This window comes from Acinonyx jubatus, chromosome D1 (assembly GCF_027475565.1).
Source record: "Acinonyx jubatus isolate Ajub_Pintada_27869175 chromosome D1, VMU_Ajub_asm_v1.0, whole genome shotgun sequence".
Classification (NCBI taxonomy): domain Eukaryota; kingdom Metazoa; phylum Chordata; class Mammalia; order Carnivora; family Felidae; genus Acinonyx; species Acinonyx jubatus.
The window spans coordinates 6706622-6725101 of record NC_069390.1 but is presented as its reverse complement, the minus strand read 5'-3'; the positions used below and the strand labels follow the sequence as shown (position 1 = coordinate 6725101).

The 18480-nt window shown below is 50.0% G+C and overlaps 2 protein-coding genes across 6 annotated transcripts; one reads left to right on the top strand and one right to left on the bottom strand.

The window, feature by feature from the left end:
- Positions 1-641: 641 nt before the first annotated feature.
- On the bottom strand, positions 642-11928 carry RNASEH2C (ribonuclease H2 subunit C). Of its 2 annotated transcripts, XR_008290256.1 has the most exons (5): positions 11677-11928; positions 11295-11488; positions 11095-11214; positions 2767-8301; positions 642-2134 (listed from the first exon to the last, which is right to left on the bottom strand). XR_008290256.1 is itself a non-coding variant. In XM_015067994.3 (4 exons), exons 1-4 carry the CDS (start codon positions 11846-11848, stop codon positions 10770-10772), a joined length of 513 nt encoding a protein of 170 aa, XP_014923480.1. In that variant the 5' UTR covers positions 11849-11922; the 3' UTR covers positions 10661-10769. The 2 variants fall into 2 exon arrangements, 1 of the variants encoding a protein (XP_014923480.1); XM_015067994.3 differs by lacking the exons at positions 642-2134; positions 2767-8301 and adding an exon at positions 10661-10796 and having other exon boundaries at positions 11677-11922.
- KAT5 (lysine acetyltransferase 5) lies at positions 3013-10588 on the top strand. 4 transcript variants are annotated; one of them, XM_027045173.2, is made up of 14 exons: positions 3013-3086; positions 3186-3252; positions 3573-3641; positions 3733-3869; positions 4160-4315; positions 4405-4479; positions 4585-4659; positions 5226-5474; positions 5552-5641; positions 6999-7139; positions 7219-7312; positions 9576-9735; positions 9858-9939; positions 10029-10588. In XM_027045173.2, the coding sequence occupies exons 1-14, from the start codon at positions 3075-3077 to the stop codon at positions 10161-10163; spliced, it is 1542 nt and encodes a 513-aa protein (XP_026900974.1). In that variant the 5' UTR covers positions 3013-3074; the 3' UTR covers positions 10164-10588. The 4 variants fall into 4 exon arrangements, with proteins under 4 accessions (XP_026900974.1, XP_026900976.1, XP_026900972.1 ...); XM_027045175.2 differs by lacking the exon at positions 4160-4315; XM_027045171.2 differs by having other exon boundaries at positions 3060-3252.
- Positions 11929-18480: the final 6552 nt, after the last annotated feature.

Below are 18480 nucleotides of genomic sequence, written 5' to 3'. Positions count from 1 at the left end.
CTCAGGTCACATGTCATCTCCTGCAGTGGCCGTCCTGGCTGCCTCAATGGCCATTTCTTCCTCTCCCTGCTGGCCACAGGCATTGGCTGAGGCAGAGACACATGCCCCATAACGGTTCACTCTGAGGGAATCCCACGGCCGGGGAAGACATTCTTCTCCTTGGACATGGCCTGGGACACATGTAGGTCCTAGAGCTGGGGGCAGCTGTCCTGTGATCATAAGAAGAGCCCACCCAAATGTAGGAGGAAGGTAACCACGAGGAGGCTGTAGTGGAAAGCCAGAAACTTCGTTGTTGGTGACATGTCGAGTTCTCAGACGAAGCCATCCTGAAGCCCTGCATGCCTCTGGGGCCACGCGGACCAAGAAAAAAGGCACTGTGTGACTCTGGGGCCTAGCAATCTTGACTGACAGCCCTTTAGAGAGGTCCGCACTGACCGGCACCTCACTCCCCACCGGATCACAGTTTTATCATCGACACTGCACTTACCACTACCCGAGGGAATTATTTTTGTTTTCTTTTGCTAACTGTTCATGTCCAACCACTAGAATAGGGGCCTCATCTGTTTTCATTCAAGTTGCTCCTGCGGGCTGCAGCACACAGGTGGTGCTCAATTAATGTTGTTGAATGCCCGACGCCCTGCTCGCCAACTGTTTCTTTTCTCCGTTTTTCTTTGCTGTTGCCGTCCTCACTTCCCGGAATGTCCCCCAAGTCCCTTCTCTTGCTACTTGCTCATCCTCTAAACTGTAGGTCAAACATCAGATGCTCTGAGATCCTTCCCTGGATCTGTCTCCTCTGAGCTTAGGTTTCCTTCCCATCTTATGAGACTAATCACTCTCTGCAGTAAATGTCAGTCTGCATCTCTGGCTCCCTGGAGAAATCATGTGCTTAATCCATTTGACAGGTTTTAATGGAATGCCTCCTGGAAGCCAGGCACTATTCTAGAAGCTAGGAGCATAGCGCTGGACAAAACAATACAAATACTGTGTTCATGGATCCTACATTCTAGTGAGGGAAAGACAGTACTGAGTAAATAAGGAAAATATATGGCTCGATGGCTGGTGAAAATTCTCTGCAGGACAATGAAGTAAGGAGCGGGGAGATGAGGTGGGTGGGGGATGGGCAGGCTTAACTGAGGAGGTCAGAGGTGGCCTCACTGGGAAGGTGATATGTGAGCAAAGGCTTGAATGAGGTGAGGACTAAGCCAAGTGGATAAAAGGAGAGAAAGTGTTGCAGGAAAGAAACAGCAAAGGACCAGAGAAAGGAACTTCCTAAGTCCTGGAAACACAGGGAGGCCCGTGTGGGTAGAATGTAGTGAGTCGCAGAGTAGAATGGAGAGAGAAGCGGCAGATGGTAATGGGACTGGATTTACACAGGGATTTGGGGTTTTACTCTGAGTAAATGACGAACCACTGGTGGATTCTGATCATCACGGTGACACGGTGTGAGTTATATTTTTGAACGATCCCTCTCGTTCCTGGGTATGAGGCTTCTGCAACAGTTCCGGGAGGCGATGGCGGTAGCTCGCCCCAGGCTGGCAGTGGTGAAGGCAGAGAGAAGTGGCACAGCCTCAAGTATTTGCTGGCGGACTGAATGAGAGAGAAGTCAAGTCCGATGACTTCAAGGTTCTTGGTCTGACAAGCCGGATGGATAAAATTTTCACTGACAGGGACAAGAAAGAGAGCGGGAGGAGACCGTTAGGAAGGAAGACCAGGAGTTTGTTTTTGGATATGACCCCTAGACATCCAGGCAGAGATGCTGAACGGGCAGCGAGAGTGGAGCTGGGGAAGAGATCTAAGCTGAAGATACAAGTTTGAGAAACCTCAGCATGTGAATGTTATGTAAAGCCACGAAGTCCAGGACTGAACCTGGGGCCTGTGAACATTTAACGGTCACGGACAGGAAGAGGAACTAGCAGAGGAGATAAGGGGCAGCCACCACGGAAGTTGGATGGGAACCAGGAGGGTCTGGTATCCTGGCAACAAGGGCAAGTGTTTCAAGGACTGGAGAATGACCAACCGTGCCAAATACCATTCACGAGAGGACCAAGAAGCAGCCATGGGATTACCATGGGGGTCACGGGTGACTTTGACAAGGCGGCAGGGACTGAAACTCTGCTGTGATCCATAGCTGGCCCTGGATAAACATTTTTTTTTAAGTTTATTTTTTTAGAGAGAGAGAGAGAACGCACATGCAAGTGGGGGAGGAGCAGAGAAAGAAGGGGAGAGAGAGAATCCCAAGCAGGCTCCACACTGTCAGCACAGAGATGGAACCCACGAACCCATGAGATTATGACCTGAGCCGAAATCAGGAGTCAGATGCTTAACCGACTGAGCCACCCAGACGCCCCAATTTTAAATACATTTTTTATCTATACCTCTCTTTTTCCTCCCAATCCTCAAGACTGTAAGCTCCATGAGGTCGGTTTCTTTCACACATTCGCTAACGTATTACAGGCTCCTAGAGTAGTGCCTGGCAGATGCTACGGGATCACTAAATATCTGTTGATTCTATGAATGATTAATACATTACATTTAAAATGAGAAAACTAATATACAAAAGAATATGCCTACAAATCTGAATCCCCATCTCTAAGGAAGTACGTCCACAAGCGGCAAGGCACTGAGGTCCCTTAGCAGTCCCGCCCACTTCTCCACCCCCCAATCCCCCAGATCCGCCCCCGGCGCCCAGCAGGCTGTGTCCCTGCCGGCGACGCCTCCCGCTGCCACGAGGAGACGCTCGAGCCCGGGCGTCCTGGAAGCACAAACCTAGTCCCACGTGACCCGCGCCGTAACCACGTGATCGGCGTCGCACCCGGTGGGCGTCACGTGACGGACTCAGCTTTCCTCCAATCGTTGTGCGCCTTTCGGGGATTCCACCTAGGACCCACGCCTTCATTTAAAACACCCCACTCTCCCGCCAGCCAAACGGGACGCCTGCCTGCTTCCAGCTGGATAGCGGTGTCTCTTAAATGTCTTCTTCTAAAGCGGCTTCAGGAGGCGCGGGCCTGCAGCGCTATCAGTCCCGGAAGTGACGTCTCCCAGAGGGGCCGGAAGTGGCAGTGGAGGGAGGGAAGATGGCGGAGGTGGTGAGTCCGGTGCCCGGGGCGGGGCGGAGGGAGCCAGGGGAGGTGGGTAGAACCCGAGGCCCCCCAGTAGCCGACCCTGGCGCCGCGCTGTCTCCCCAGGGGGAGATAATCGAGGGCTGCCGCCTGCCCGTGCTTCGGCGGAACCAGGACAACGAAGATGAGTGGCGTGAGTGACGTCGGGGGGCGGGGCTAAGGAACCTGAGGGCGAGGGGCGGGAGGGAGTCAACCGAACCCTCGGGAGGGGGTGGGGCCTCTATAATCCTGGGGCGGGCGGGGCGCAGATACCCGGGAGGGGCGTGGCTCTCAGCCGCTCGGAGATGGACAGGGCGGGGCCTGGAGAGGGGGCGGCACTTGGTGACTAAAAAGGGGTTTGGGCGAAGGCTTCCAAGTGCTGGGGATCCAGTCTGGGGGTGGAGATCAGGTCTTAGGAGGGTGGATCCTCATCGCCTGGCTCGTCTAAGGCTCCTGCCTGTGCTGTTCCCACAGCCTTGGCCGAGATCCTGAGTGTGAAGGACATCAGTGGCCGCAAGCTTTTCTACGTTCATTATATTGACTGTGAGTTCTAGGTTGGGGTGAGGTAGGGCTGCAGGGTGGGGTTGGGAGGCAGCCTCTGGCATTCCTTCCTGAGCCATCCCCACTGCTACAGTCAACAAACGCCTGGATGAATGGGTGACCCACGAGCGGCTGGACCTAAAGAAGATCCAGTTCCCCAAGAAAGAGGCCAAGACCCCCACCAAGAACGGACTTCCTGGGTCCCGCCCCGGCTCTCCAGAGAGAGAGGTGGTGAGTAGGTCCCGTGCTTCACCTTTTTTCTCCTGCCTCCTACTTTTCTCATCTCTTGGCCTCAGGGGCTCCTGGATGGGTAGGAGTCCACACCCTTCCACTCTGGCTTCAGCTTGCAAAGGATGGGGGCCAAATTCCAGATGTAGCTTCCAGAGTCCAGTAGCTATTCCTATGTCCTTGAGAGGGCAGAGGGTGGGGTTTGATCACTCCACGCTGAGGGGCCCCTACTCCCCTTCCCCATCCCACAACCATCCCCACCCCAGAGGAAGACCCTGGACCTATCTCTACAGCCGGCCTCCGCCCAGGCCAGCGGGAAGACCTTGCCAATCCCGGTCCAGATCACACTCCGCTTCAACCTGCCCAAGGAGCGGGAGGCCATTCCCGGTGGCGAGCCTGACCAGCCGCTCTCCTCCAGCTCCTGCCTGCAGCCCAACCACCGCTCAACGGTACCCTCAGCAATTCCAGGGACCTTGCTTTCCTCTTAGGTCCCACCTTCTCTACCTTCTGACCCACCTTTCTTGGTTTCTCTCTGCAGAAACGGAAGGTGGAGGTGGTTTCACCAGCAACTCCAGTGCCCAGCGAGACAGCGCCAGCCTCAGTTTTTCCTCAGGTAAGTTCCCCAAACCCTTGTTTTCTTCTTCGCTTCTCCCCTCTGGTGGCCTCTTTAAAGCTCATCTCACAGCCACCTTTTCCGTTCCTACAATTTCACCTGCAGAATGGATCCGCCCGTAGGGCAGTGGCAGCTCAGCCAGGACGGAAGCGAAAATCAAATTGCTTGGGCACTGATGAGGTAGGTCTGGGGAAGAGGAAAGCTGGGTGAAAAGGAGGGGACACAGGCAGGGTGGAGAGTTCAGTGATTGGCTTAAAAATAAATAGGTTGGGGCGCCTGGGGGGCACAGTCGCTTGAGCGTCTGACTTCTGCTCAGGTCATGGTCTCCCAGTGAGTTCAAGCCCGCCTCGGGCTCTGTGCTGACCGTTCAGAGTCTGGATCCTGCTTTGGATTCTGTGTCTCCTCTCTGTGCCCCTCCCGTGCTCATGCTCTGTCTTTGTCTGTCTCTCAATAATAAACAAATGTTAAAAAAAAATTTTTTTTTAATGAATAAATAAGAGGTTGTAGGCAGTGAAGGATCTAGGTAGGGTTATGAGCCAGGCAGAGCTGGTCCAGATCAGTCACTGGGTGATCTTTTTCAAACTACAATTGAAACCTTTCCTAGTTTCCTTTTCTTTTCCTGGAAAGTGCTGAATGTAGTACCACACTACCCCACAGGGTTGTTGTTAGGCTTGAACAAGGAAAGCTATGGAAGGGTTACGCGAGCTGTGTCCTGTAACCTGGTGTTCTCCACTGGCCCTGGGCAGGACTCCCAGGACAGCTCAGATGGAATACCGTCGGCTCCACGCATGACTGGCAGCTTGGTGTCTGACCGCAGCCACGACGACATCGTTACCCGGATGAAGAACATCGAGTGCATCGAGCTGGGCCGGCACCGCCTGAAGCCGTGGTACTTCTCCCCGTACCCACAGGAGCTTACCACATTGCCCGTCCTCTACCTCTGCGAGTTCTGCCTCAAATACGGCCGTAGCCTGAAGTGTCTGCAGCGTCACTTGGTATGAGGGGTCCCAGGAGGCTGCCTGCCTGCTGCCCTCCACCCTGCCCCTGCCTCTGATCCTCCTGTCTTCCTCAGACCAAGTGTGACCTGCGACATCCTCCGGGCAATGAGATTTACCGCAAGGGCACCATCTCTTTCTTTGAGATTGATGGACGTAAGAACAAGGTCTGTGGCTCAGGGGCAGTGGGGAGCCATTGGCACTGGTGGTGTAGGGGGGAGTTAAATGAGCAGCTTCCCCCTGCTCAGGAACACACTGAGCAGTCTGATCAGCAGATTAGTTTATCCCATTTTTATGGAGTTCCTGCCGTAGGGCGGGTGTGGGGAGGTATAAAGATGACCAGTAACTAGACAAAGGCTCTAAGTGTTCACAGTCTGGAAAAAACAGATTTGCCAGTATCTTCAGATTCCAGGGATAAGTGTCATGAAACAAAGGGCGGGGGGGAGGGGAGGGGGCTCAGATCCAGAGGAGATGGCCAGCAGAACTTCACAGAGGAGGTCATCTTTGATCCTTGACACAAGGGTAAGGTGGGTAAGGGAGTCACAAGCAGGAGGGTCCTGAAGGGTAGGCCTGGACGTACAGGTGGTGTGAGGGCTCAAGACCATTTGGGCTGAAAGGCAGAGAGCATGAGGCAAGGTTGTTACAAGAAGCAGAGCTCAGGTGGTGAGAATAAGGTCAGTTGGGGGAGGAGTAGGGGTCACTGCAGGTTTGGGCTTCAAACCTGCCTCAGTCTGTGGCTGCGGGAAGGAAGGAGTAATCTGGAGGGACCGTTAGGACTGTGAGGTCATTCCCAGGGCAGAGAGGGCAGTGAGGGAGAAGCATCTTGAAGGGCAGGTGAGAGCTCTGGTGTGGGTGCTGGGGAAGCTTGCAGGAAGACGCTTTAACTGCTGTTCTTTGTGGTTAAATGTGGATTTAGGCATCCAGATGGCAGTGCCCAGCAGGTGGTTAAAAAGCCACGTCTGGTATGCAGGAGAAAAATGTGTATAGAGGTAGAGCAGCAAGATTAATCATTTTGCTGGGCAACCCCGGAGGCTGTTCCCTTTCAGTTTCAGAACACCTAATCTCCATTGTAGGATAGGAGGTCAGCCTCCAGTAGGTGTGACCGCGGGCCAGAGAGTGTTGTGGTTTTGGACAGGTAGATTCCTAGGACCGTCACCTGGGTAGAGCTGCTCATAAGCCGTGGCAGTCTGCCTTCCTGGAAACACGCTGCAATTTGTTGACTGTTGTCAACTACAGCAGAGGGCAGTGGAAGCCCCCTGGGCGAGACTTAGGTGGAGGTATGGCGCCCGGGGGTAAGCCTGCCCAGCCCACCAGCAAGGCAGGTGGTCAGGCACCATCGTGGAGCTGGTATATGGGCTCAGCACTGAGAAGTCGCTCTGCCTGAGTGGCAGAGACAGCCTGACCCATTGAATGGATCAGACCCCAGGGAGGAAGGTTCATCACCTATCAGCCTCGGGTAAAGAAACTAAGTGACTACGTTTAAGACTGGGTACCCAGAATGGTGACAGGCCTTTTCCTTTGCAGAGTTATTCCCAGAACCTGTGTCTCCTGGCCAAGTGTTTTCTCGACCATAAGACATTGTACTATGACACAGATCCCTTCCTCTTCTATGTCATGACCGAGTATGACTGTAAGGGCTTCCACATTGTGGGCTACTTTTCCAAGGTGAGTGCTCACCTGGATCCTCTCTCGGCCCTGCCCTGAGCTGTGTCCCCCTCCTCACTCACCCACCCCTGCTTTCTAGGAAAAGGAATCCACGGAAGACTACAACGTGGCCTGCATCCTGACCCTGCCTCCCTACCAGCGCCGGGGCTACGGCAAGCTGCTGATCGAGTTCAGTGAGTACCTGTGCCCTCGGCCAGGGGCTGGGGTTGGGTACTGGCGGGCCCGGCACCAGTGCCCCTGTTGTGCCTCCCTCTTAGACATGCCAGGCTACTGTCAGCCCTGCTGTGCAGCCCCATCGCCAGGGGAGCTGGCCAGAAATAAAGATGAGACTCTCCTGAGGTTCTCTTCCATTCTCAGCGTGACTGCCCTGCTCGTTTGTTAGGTTCTCAGCCCCTCACTCCTTCTTGGCTAAGGTTCTAAGCACCACCCAACTTTCCCCAAATCTGACTCATAGGCTCCTGCCGAGGGCCACAGGCAGAGGCCAGGTGAGCCACTGTTGTTTATCTGTCTGCTTCTATGCCGTCATACAAGTTCCTAGGTGAGGACCGGTGCCTCCGTTTCCCTAGTTGTTGCCTGAGCCTTGCAGACAGATGATCAGAATGTCATCAAACATCAAAATGGTGTTAACTCAGCAAATTTTTGTGTGCATTTGGCCTCTGCTTCTTGGATTCAGGCAGATCAGTCTCTTTAAAGCCCAGAAGGGACTCTGTCCCTCGTAATACATGAACTCTTCCCTGTTCCTCCAACTGCAAGGACCCCTTCTGCTTCCCAGTATCTTATCTCCACTCTAATCAACTCTCTACTCACTGAATCCTTGGGATAACCAAGCTCTGACCTGGGAGATGGGAGGGAGTGTTAGCTGTTTGGTGAAGACACAGAGGCTTGACTTAATCCAGGTCGTGGTCCATTTGAGGAATTTTATTAGTAGAATGATGCTGGATGGTGGCACATCCCCAGGAAGCCCTCAGTCTGGTAGAGCAGGCAGATACTTAAAATGCATCTAAGCTTGGGAGCTCAGACCTCAGTGGAGACAGGTTATGGTCAAGGTCACCAAGATGTGCTCAGTTCTCCCCAGCAGGAGCAGACCGGTGCACCAGAAGCACCCATTCCAGGCAGTTCTTGAGGACAGGTGGAAGTTCACTGGGGAGGGGCCAGGAGTTCCCTGCAGCCAAGGAGGTGAGTGTGGCCTCCAGTTGATCTGTCAGGACTCCACATGCACTGGTGGGCCCAGCAAAGTTGAGTAGAAACCTGGGTTCGCCCCTGTTCCCTTCTGTTGCTGCCTTTCTCTAAAGAACCGGCCTCTCTGTCCCTCTCTCCAGCAGGCTGCTGGGGGAAGTCACAGGAGATTGGACAAGAGGATAAGACTGGCAGATAAAGATAGGGAGGAGTGGGGCAGAAAGGGCCATGGCCCAGCATAGTTGATGACTGAGGGCGAAGGGCTTTTACAAGTAAGGGGACGCCCCAGACCCTGAGGAAGAAAGAGAATGAACTCTGCCAGGAGACCTGAAGCCACACAGGCTTTTGCAGCAGCTGAGGGGCTCGCTGGAAACTGTCTGCCAGTGCCCAGTAGTCAGCAGGGTAGAGGAGGACAGAGCAGTCAGAGGGGGGAGGGGAGGAGGGAGTCCCTGGAGAGATCAGGTAACCTGCTGAAGAATGACCTGACCTGGGGGGTGCATTGGCGCCGCTCTCCTTGCTTTACCTCCCTTCTTTTTTTTTTAACGTTTATTTTTGAGAGAGAGAACACACATGTGCGCCACGTGCCGTGCACACACTGGGGAGGGGCAGAGAGAGGGAAGGAGGATCCAAAGCAGGTTCCATGCTGATGGGAGAGTGCTTGATATGGGGCTCAGACTGGCAAACCGCGAGATCATGACCCAACCTGAAGTCAGACGTTCAACCAACCAAGCCACCCAGGCACGTCTCTCCTTGCTTCGTGTCAGCACCTAGCTAGGCCTAGCCTGGTCCTGGAGCACTGATGGCCCTCAGGTAGCAACTAGGGGGACTGATTTGACTATAAGTCTAAGAACCCTCAGGCCTAGACAAGAGGTGGGGTCTGCCTTCCCTCCTCACATACCCTAGCAGAAAGAGTCTGGAATGATGAAAATCAGAGGCACTTTCTTTTCCTGAGCCATTTTCTCTGCATTCCCCACCCCCTGCTCTGCCTGTAAGCCCTCACTGGCTCCTGAGTATCCCTCCTAGTTGACTGTGGCTTCTACCCTAGGTCCCACCACAGCAGAGGTCAAGAGTGAATGCTCATTAGTTCTTTGCGGGGAAACTGAGACACCACAGACAAGCCCCTTATGCCAGGTCACAGAACGACCACCTGGCAGGGCCAAGATGGGGCCCCAGCAGTCTATTTCCATAACCCACACTCTGAAACACTGGTTGCACAAAGCTGTGACCGCTTACCCACCCCTTCCTGCTCTGTTGCCGTAGGCTATGAACTCTCCAAAGTGGAAGGGAAAACAGGGACCCCTGAGAAGCCCCTCTCAGACCTTGGCCTCCTATCCTACCGGAGCTACTGGTCCCAGACCATCCTGGAGATCCTGATGGGGCTGAAGTCAGAGAGTGGGGAGAGGCCGCAGATCACCATCAAGTGAGCCTGGCCCTACCTACCCCGGGGATGCATGGCATGCCCTGTCCTCACTCCTGGGGTTCCTGGGAGGCTTGGGGCAGAGACAAAGGTCCCCAGAGAACCTGATCTTTGCCCTCCCACAGCGAGATCAGTGAAATCACCAGCATCAAGAAGGAGGATGTCATCTCCACTCTACAGTACCTCAACCTCATCAATTACTACAAGGTAGGGGCTGGCAGGGGGAGACAGGTTTGTGTAGGGCTGCAGAGTGCATGCCCCACATGGGCTGACCCCACCCCCCATCTCCCCTCCAGGGCCAGTATATCCTCACACTTTCGGAGGACATCGTCGATGGGCATGAACGAGCTATGCTCAAGCGTCTCCTTCGGATCGACTCCAAGTGTCTGCACTTCACTCCCAAGGACTGGAGCAAGAGGGGAAAGTGGTGACCAGGCACTGTCCACAGCAGTGGCAACAAAAGCACGCGGGGCTGACAGCACATCCCACCCCTTCCAGGGTCCCCAGGAGGCATACCAAGGGAGGTGGGGCTGAGGACAGCTCCATAAAGAGAGGACGGGCCTCATAGGGCCTGGGCCAGCTGGGGCCCAGTACCAAGGCGAGCTCGGGGCTCAGGTCAACTCCACGGTCAGCTGACCGCAGGTCTGGGCCTGCTAGGAACCAGGGACCGGAGGGAGCCAGGCAGCTGTGTACAGTGACATGGGGGAGGGGGGGGTGCACTCTGTACAGAGGACTAGTGGCTGTAAAAATTCCTTTTGTAAAGTAGGAGTTGGGGGGAGGGTGGGTACTGGCTGCAAAATTCTGGCCTCTCTTGCCCTCACTGCTCCTTGGCAATAAATTGTTTCTGTAGGCCAGAGTCACGAAAGTTTCTTGTGGGAGAAAGGGCAATGCCAGCTCAGGGGCTCCAAGGTGCCCACAAACTCACAGGTGCTGTGAAAAGCTCATTTATTTGGGGTGATGGAATCAGCGGCTCCAGAGTGAAGAGCTGGTTTACTGGGGTGAAGGGACCAGTGGCTTTCAATTTCAGGTTCCGGTTCTCAGTCCTCAGGCACCTGTGCGTGAATCTGCAACAGGAGTCACCTCTACCACTGGATTTTTGACATGTTGTGACTGGGTGGCCCACCTACTCTGGGAGGGACCCAGCTACTCAGAATGACAGCCCCTTCTAGACAGGTCAGAGCCACGCTCCCCCTGATCAGTCCAGTCCTCCATTCAGACCCAGGCTCCACCTGCCCCATTGTGCTCCCCCGCCCCGAAGCCCCAAATCCACTGCGGGGGCAAGATTCTGGATAACCTAGGCAATAAGCTTGAAGTCAGAGAGGAACGGACAGGGCCTGGAAGAGGGCACATCCATCTACTCACCGCGGCAGCGAGACTGGGCCAGGTTAGGGCCCCGCGCACTTTGGCATCCGGACCGGGGATGGTCTCCAGGCCCCACAGCGTGAAGCCACTGAAACTAGCGGTGGCTCCAATGAACCGGTCCTGGGGAGGGAGCTCGGCTAAACATTGGGGCCACCGCTCCCGCCCGCATACCCCCTCCAGCCCTATCCCCCCGTGCTCACAAAGTCCCGCTCCAGCGCCTCTGGGGGTTCCGCCAGCTCCTGCTGCTCTTGCTCGTTGTCATTCGACGAACCCTCCGAGAAGCCCTTCCCCACCAACCCCTCTCCCTTTTCTTCCATCACGTAGCCCACGAGCCCAGGCGGCACCACCACCTCCTCGCCGCGTAGTTTGCGGCCCCGAAACGACACTTCCAGTCCTGTAGGAGACAGGCGCGGGGCCTCAGTGAGGGCCCGATTCAGGCCTAGTGGGGCAGCCTCCCTGGGGCCCTCCCGCCATCTCCAGTGGACCACGATCCCCAGGAGCCCTCGAGCCGCTCCTCGCCGAGAAGAGAGTGGCGCGGGCGCGGGGGCTGCCGGGAGCTGTAGTCCGGTCGTGAGTGCTCACCGTCGGGACCCTGGCGGATGGCTGGGGTGAAGAAGCGCCCCACGGGGGCAGGCCGGCTAACCAGAACCTCGCAGGGCAGAAGGTGCAACGTGGCGGGAGGCGCGTCGCGCAGCGTGCCGGGGCGCAAGTGGATTCGGCATTTCTCGACGGCCGCTTCATCGCTGCTCTCCATCCTCTGCCGCGATTCTGCCACTCGCTGGCTAAGGCCAAAGCTGGCGCGTAAAGCACGCGGAGCCTGTCGGGAGGCCGGAGACGGTCAGCGCAGAGCCTCCTGGGAGGCGTAGTCCTTCCTTGAGGCTCCTCTGCGAGCCCCGTGTCTCTGTGTTAAAGTCCCAGCCATTTTTTCTTGAAAATGTTTTTCAGTGGTACGTTATTGTTGCAAAAAATGAAAACTATTTCGAAAAGTATCCTTTTCATGTCATTGGTAAGAAGAGTTGTTTTACTGGGGACATCAGCCTTCCTCAAATGTGTTGAAAATATTTTATCTGAGTTTGTGGTTTGTTTTCCCAACTGTGACATGTTTTTTTTTTTTTTTTTTTGTAAATTTATCAACCTTTTCCTCTTATGTCTTTTTTGTGTTCGCAATATTTGTTTTTTTAGTTTCCTAACTCTTCCGTAATGTTTATTTGTTCAGATGCCCAACTTAGATATGTTTTGACAAGTTATTTCATACCACAAGTATGTACAAAACTGGTAATTAAGGTTAAAACTGCAGTTAATTTATAGATTTGAGAAAGCAAAACACACCTCCAGACACCCAGGTGTTGGCGTTGGTATTCTGTTACACATGAACAATTTCACAGACCATCAACATTAAACAAAGTTATTCTGTGATGTGAGGGATCAAGGTAAAAACAAGATCACTCTATAATCATGTGAACACCAAAAAAGATAGGAACATTGTCCAAACCACAAAAATGATGAAACATCCTTCCATCTTGGGTAATGTAAGTGACCTTTACCAATTTCAGTTTTAGCCTTTGTCTAGGTAAGATTTGTTAACATATCCCGTCTTCGAAATACTACTTCCTGACAACTCCAATACAAAGAAGAACTCTCACCTTCTTAAACCCTTCCCAAGTCACCTAGCACAAGCCCAAATCCTATAAATCCTTCCTAAACACCCTTTTACTGAGATGCCCAATAGCACAAAGGTAATAAACCCATTTGTGCAACTATAGATGTGCTCTTGGTGTCTTTGGCTGGAGGGTATTGGTAAATTAGAGGGTCTTTCTTTAGTTTTCTATCAAGAATAAGATACATAATACCATTTATTCATGTCTCCTTTTGCATCTGTGCAATTGTGAAGTTTGTTGATATATTCACTTTTTTTAAGTTTATTTATTTGGAGAGAGAACAAAGCAGATGAGGGGCAGAGAGAAGGAGAGACAGAATCCCAAGCAGGCTCCATGCCATCAATGCAGAGCCCCATGTGGGGCTCGAACTCACAAACCATGAGATCATGACCTGAGCAGAGATCAAGAGTCGGATGCTCAACAGACTGTGCCACTCAGGCACCCCAGTTTTTACATATTTTATTATTTTATTATTAGGTAGTTTTTGTTTCTGTTATTAAGTAGATTTTCCATTTTATTTTTTATTACTTTAAAAATATTTTTAAAATTTATTTATTTATTTTGAGGGAGAGAGAGAGAGTGCAAGTGGAGGAGGGGCAGAGAGCGAGAGAGAGAGAGAGAGAGAGAGAGAGAGAGAGAGAGAATCCCAAGCAGGCTCCACACGGTCAGCACAGAGCCCAATGCAGGGCTTGAACCCACAAATTGAGAGATTATGACCTGAGCCAAAACCAAGAGTCAGATCCTCAACTGACTGAGCCACCCAGGTGCCCCTAAGATTTGATTTGATTTGATTTTTACTTTATTTTATTTTTTAATTTTTAAAAATGTTTATTCATTTTTGAGAGAGAGAGACAGAGCATGAGTGGGAGAGAAGCAGAGATAGAGGGAGACACAGAATCCGAAGCAGGCTCCAGGCTCTGAGCTGTCAGCACAGAACCCGACACGGGGCTCAAACTCATGAACCACGAGATCACGACCTGAGCTGAAGTCGGACGCTTAACCACTGAGCCACCCAGGCGCCCCTCAACTTTTTATTTTAAAAATGGAAATTATTATTTTAAAATTTTAATGTAAATATTTAAATTAAATATTTAAAAAATTAAATGTTTCCCTTATTATTTTAAAAATGGAAATAAAAGGAAAGTATCAAGCAGTTTTTTTGCCTTTCTTATACTCACTCTACCAATGAGCAACCAGATAGTTGATTAAGGGCAGCGGGGATGGTCTTTCTAGAAGTATTCTAGATGGTAAAAGAAAACTGGTGGACTTAGAATATTGGCTTCGTAGCTCGTAATGAATGAACGGATTACGTGGGGATCTCTATGGCTGCTAATCTCACAAAAAGGAGACATGAGGTATTATGCACCCCCTTGGAACAGTCTTGCCTCCTCCCCTCACAGAATCTGATGAAACTTCTAGATCTCATTAGTAATTGGCAGGAAATAGAGGACAGAAGACCATAACACTAGGAATGCAGTCACTAGAATCCAGATGATGGGAAAGTTGCAGAATCAAAAATATAAAAATAAAATCCAACATCTACTCCTGAGTTAAAAAAGAGTTAGTAGGGTAGCTTTAATGAGACATATATAACAGATCAAAAGGCAGTTTCATGATTATTGGTGAAATAGACAAGCATTCCCACGAAAACTTCAGGAAAAAGGAGAGGGTGTCCACTGAAACCAGCAGCATATGAGATTGTTCTGAAAGTGCTAGAAAAGAAAGCAAATTGCGTGCAGCAATGAGGAGGCAAAGTTATCATTGTTTGGAAGTGGAAGGACTAATTCTGGGAAACCCAAGAAAATAAAATGAAAATTCTTAGAAATAACAAAAGACTTTAGTATATATCTGCCTTAAAAAACAAATGTGTGAGAATCAATAGCTCTCCTGAAAACGGTGCTTGGAGACCAAATCCTGCTCATTGCTTGTTTTATGCAAATAAAGTTTTACTGGAAGACAGCCATGCTTATTTATCTGCATATTGTTTATGGCCGTTTTATGCTACAGTGACAGAGTTGGGTAATTGCGACAGAGACCATATGTGTGATTGGCCAACCTCTGCTTTAGGTAACTCATAGTTAAAAGTTTAATGGAAGGGAGCCTGGCTGGCTCAGTAGTGGAACCTGCAACTCGTGATCTCGGGGTTGTGGGTCCAAGCCCCACGATGGCTATAGAGATCACTTAAAAAAATAAAGTCTTAGAGGTACCTGGGTGGCTCAGTTGGTCGAGCATCTGACTCGTGATCCCAGGGTCGTGGGATGGAGCTCCACGTTGAGCTCTGAGCGGAGCATGGAGTTTGCTCAAGATTTTCTCTCTCTCTCTCTCTCTCTCTCTCTCTCTCTCAGAGTCTCCCTCTGCCCCTCTCCCCCACTCCCCCGCTCTCTCTCTCAAATAAATTTTAAAAAATAATAAAAATAAATAAATAAAATAATAAGTTGTTTTCCTGGCATGCTCTGACTGGACCTTTTTAAAGTATCATTATTAAAAAATAGATTTTTAATATTTTGATCTGTTTCAGCTAATTGTGATTATTATTCTTATTGGTCCTCACATTGTCATGTCAATTGCCAATGTAAATGTCTTCAAGTTAGCGCCTGAGCTTTTTTTTTTTTTATGTTTTGAAATGTTTATTTATTTTCGAGAGAGAGACAGAGTGTGTGGGGGGGAGGGGCAGAGAGAGAGAGAGACAGACAGACAGACAGACAGAATCAGAAGCAGGTTCCAGGCTCTGAACTGTCAGCACAGAGCCCGATGCAGGGCTTAAACCCATGAACTTCGAGATCATGACCTGAGCTGAAGCTGGACGCTTAACCGACTGAGCCACCCAGGCGCCCCATGTACATTGTTTATTCTTTTAAATCATTAGCATAAATTTATGTATATTGAATTCAAGTTCCTGATATTTTGTTGAAAATTTTTACACCTGTGTTCATGAGAGATACTGGTCTATAGTTTTCTTTTCTTGAAATGTCTTTATCTGGTTTTGGAATAATGCTGAGCTCATAGAATAAGTTAGAAAGTATTACCTCTGCTTCTATTTTCTGGAAGAGATCGTAGAAAATTTTCAGTTTTTTTAAATGGGTTTTCACCACTAGAATTCACTAGCAGAGCCATCTGGGCCTTGTGCTTTCTTGCTTTCTTTCTTTCTTTCTTTCTTTCTTTTTTTTGGAAGGTTGTTAATTATTTTGTGTTGTTTATTTTAAAATAGGGGTATCTGGGTGGCTCAGTTGGTTAAGCGTCTGACTTCGGCCTAGGTCACAATCTCGCCGTTCCTGAGTTTGAGCCCTGAGTCGGGCTCTGTGTTGACAGCTCAGAGCCTGAAGCCTGTTTCAGATTCTGTGTCTCCCTCTCTGTCTCTCTGCCCCTCCACTGCTCATGCTCTGTCTTTCTCTCTCTCAAAAATAAATGTTTAAAAATTTTTTTAAACAAATTTTTCTTTTTCAGATTTATTGAAGTATTGCTAAATTGTGAGATATTTAAATTGTACATTATGATGATTTGATACATGTATACACTGTGAAGGATTCCTCTCATCTAGTTAATTAAGACATCCATCACTGACAGCACAGAGCCTGCTTGGGATTCTCTCTCTCCCTCCCTGCTCCTTCCCCTCACATTCTCTCTCTCTCTCTCTCTCTCTCTCTCTCTCTCTCTCTCTCAAAATAAGCTTTTGGAAAAGTTTTGTTACTTTGTATCATTCAAGGAATTGGTCTATTTCATTTATCAGATTGTCCACATTGAGTTGTTCGTAATATTTCTTTATTAGTCTTTTCTTTATTTTTCTACTTTATTTTACTTTAAATGTTTATTTACTTTGAGAGAGAGAGAGAGAGTGAGCAGAGGAGGGACAGAGAGAGAGAGAGGGAGACAGAGAATCCCAAGCAGGCTCCGCACTGTTAATGCAGAGTACTGAGCCTGACTCAGGACTCGAACTCCCAAACTGTGAGATCATGCCCTAGGCCGAAATCAAGAGTCAGATGCTGGACTGAGCCATGCAGGCGCCCCCTTTATTATCCTTTTAATGGCCACGGGATCAGTAGTGATGACCCCTTTTTCTTTCTGGTATTAGTGATTTGTGTCTTTACTCTTTTTTTCTTAGTTTGGCTAGAAGCTTAACAATTTTTTTTTTAATTTTTTTTTCAACGTTTATTTATTTTTGAGACAGAGAGAGACAGAGCATGAACGGGGGAGGGGCAGAGAGAGAGAGAGACACAGAATCGGAAGCAGGCTCCGGGCTCTGAGCCATCAGCCCAGAGCCCGACTTGGGGCTCAAACTCACGGACCGTGAGATCGTGACCTGGCTGAAGTCGGACGCTTAACCGACTGCACCACCCAGGCGCCCCGAAGCTTAACAATTTTTACTGATCTTTTCACAGAATCAACTTTTGGTTTCATTGATTTTCTCTGTTGATTTCCTGCTTTCAGTTTCATTGATTTCTGCTCCAATTTGTGTTATTTCTTTTCCTTTGCTTGCTTTAGGCTTATGTCACTCTTCTTTCTCTAGTTTCCTAAAGCAGAAGCTTAGATTATTGATCCTTAGATCTTTCTTCTTTTCTAATCGTGCATTCAATGCCAAAAACCTCAAAGTATAATTTTCACTGCATCCCACAGATTTTGACAAGTTACATTTTATTTTCTTTTTAAAAAAAAATTTTTTTTTCAACGTTTATTTATTTTTGGGACAGAGAGAGACAGAGCATGAACGGGGGAGGGGCAGAGAGAGAGGGAGACACAGAATCGGAAGCAGGCTCCAGGCTCTGAGCCATCAGCCCAGAGCCCGACGCGGGGCTCGAACTCACGGACCGCGAGATCGTGACCTGGCTGAAGTCGGACGCTTAACCGACTGCGCCACCCAGGCGCCCCAATTTTCATTTAGTTCAAGATATTTTAAATTTTCTCTTGAGACTTCTTTGACCCATGTGTTATTTAGAAGGGGGCTGGTTGGGGCGCCTGGGTGGCTCAGTCGGTTAAGCGTCCGACTTTAGCTCAGGTCACGATCTGGCGGTCCCTGAGTTCGAGCCCCGCGTCTGGGCTGATGGCCCAGAGCCTGGAGCCTGTTTCGGATTCTGTGTCTCTCTCTCTCTGCCCCTTCCCCGTTCATGCTCTGTCTCTCTCTGTCTCAAAAATAAATAAACGTTAAAAAAAAAAAAATAGAAGGGGGCTGGTTACTTTCCAAATATTTGGGACTTTTCCAGCTATCTTTCTGTCATTGATTTTTAGTTTAATTCTACTGGTCCAATAACAGATTTCTATTTTTTTTTTTTTTTTAATTTGTTAAGGTGTGTTTCATGGCTCCAGATGTGGTCTTTTTTGGTGAATGCTCCACCTGCACTTGACAAGAATACGTATTCTGCTGTTGGATGCAGTACTCTGTAATCTATAACTATTCTATAATCTATAGAAGTATTCTATAAGTCCAATGGATTAGTGGTACTGTTCAGTTCAACTGCATCATCACTGATCTTCTGCCTGCTTGAGCTGGCTGTTCCTGATGAAAGGGTATGGACGTCTCCCACACGCAGTGCATTGATCTATTTTTTCCTTTCGGTTCTGTCAAGTTTTTTGCCTCATATGTTTTGATGCTGTTGCTAGGCGTATCGCATACCCATTAAAGATTGTTAAGTCTTCTTGGAAAATTGACCCTTTTATCATTCTATAACGCCCCTCTTTATCCCTGATAATTTTCCTTGTTCTGAAGCCTGCTTTGTCTGAAATTAACATAGCTGGT

What these genes read in the sequence shown, in the direction of transcription:
- KAT5 (XM_027045171.2), top strand. Translation starts at nt 3,075, where the DNA reads ATGGCGGAGGTGGTGAGTCCGGTGCCCGGGGCGGGGCGGAGGGAGCCA. An exon ending in CAAGCTGCTGATCGAGTTCA is followed by an intron (nt 7,313 to 9,575) that starts GTGAGTACCTGT and finishes CTGTTGCCGTAG; the next exon opens with GCTATGAACTCTCCAAAGTG. An exon ending in AGGCCGCAGATCACCATCAA is followed by an intron (nt 9,736 to 9,857) that starts GTGAGCCTGGCC and finishes GCCCTCCCACAG; the next exon opens with CGAGATCAGTGAAATCACCA.
- RNASEH2C (XM_015067994.3), bottom strand. Translation starts at nt 11,848, where the DNA reads ATGGAGAGCAGCGATGAAGCGGCCGTCGAGAAATGCCGAATCCACTTG. An exon ending in CATCCGCCAGGGTCCCGACG is followed by an intron (nt 11,489 to 11,676) that starts GTGAGCACTCAC and finishes TGTCTCCTACAG; the next exon opens with GACTGGAAGTGTCGTTTCGG. An exon ending in AGGCGCTGGAGCGGGACTTT is followed by an intron (nt 11,215 to 11,294) that starts GTGAGCACGGGG and finishes CTCCCTCCCCAG; the next exon opens with GACCGGTTCATTGGAGCCAC.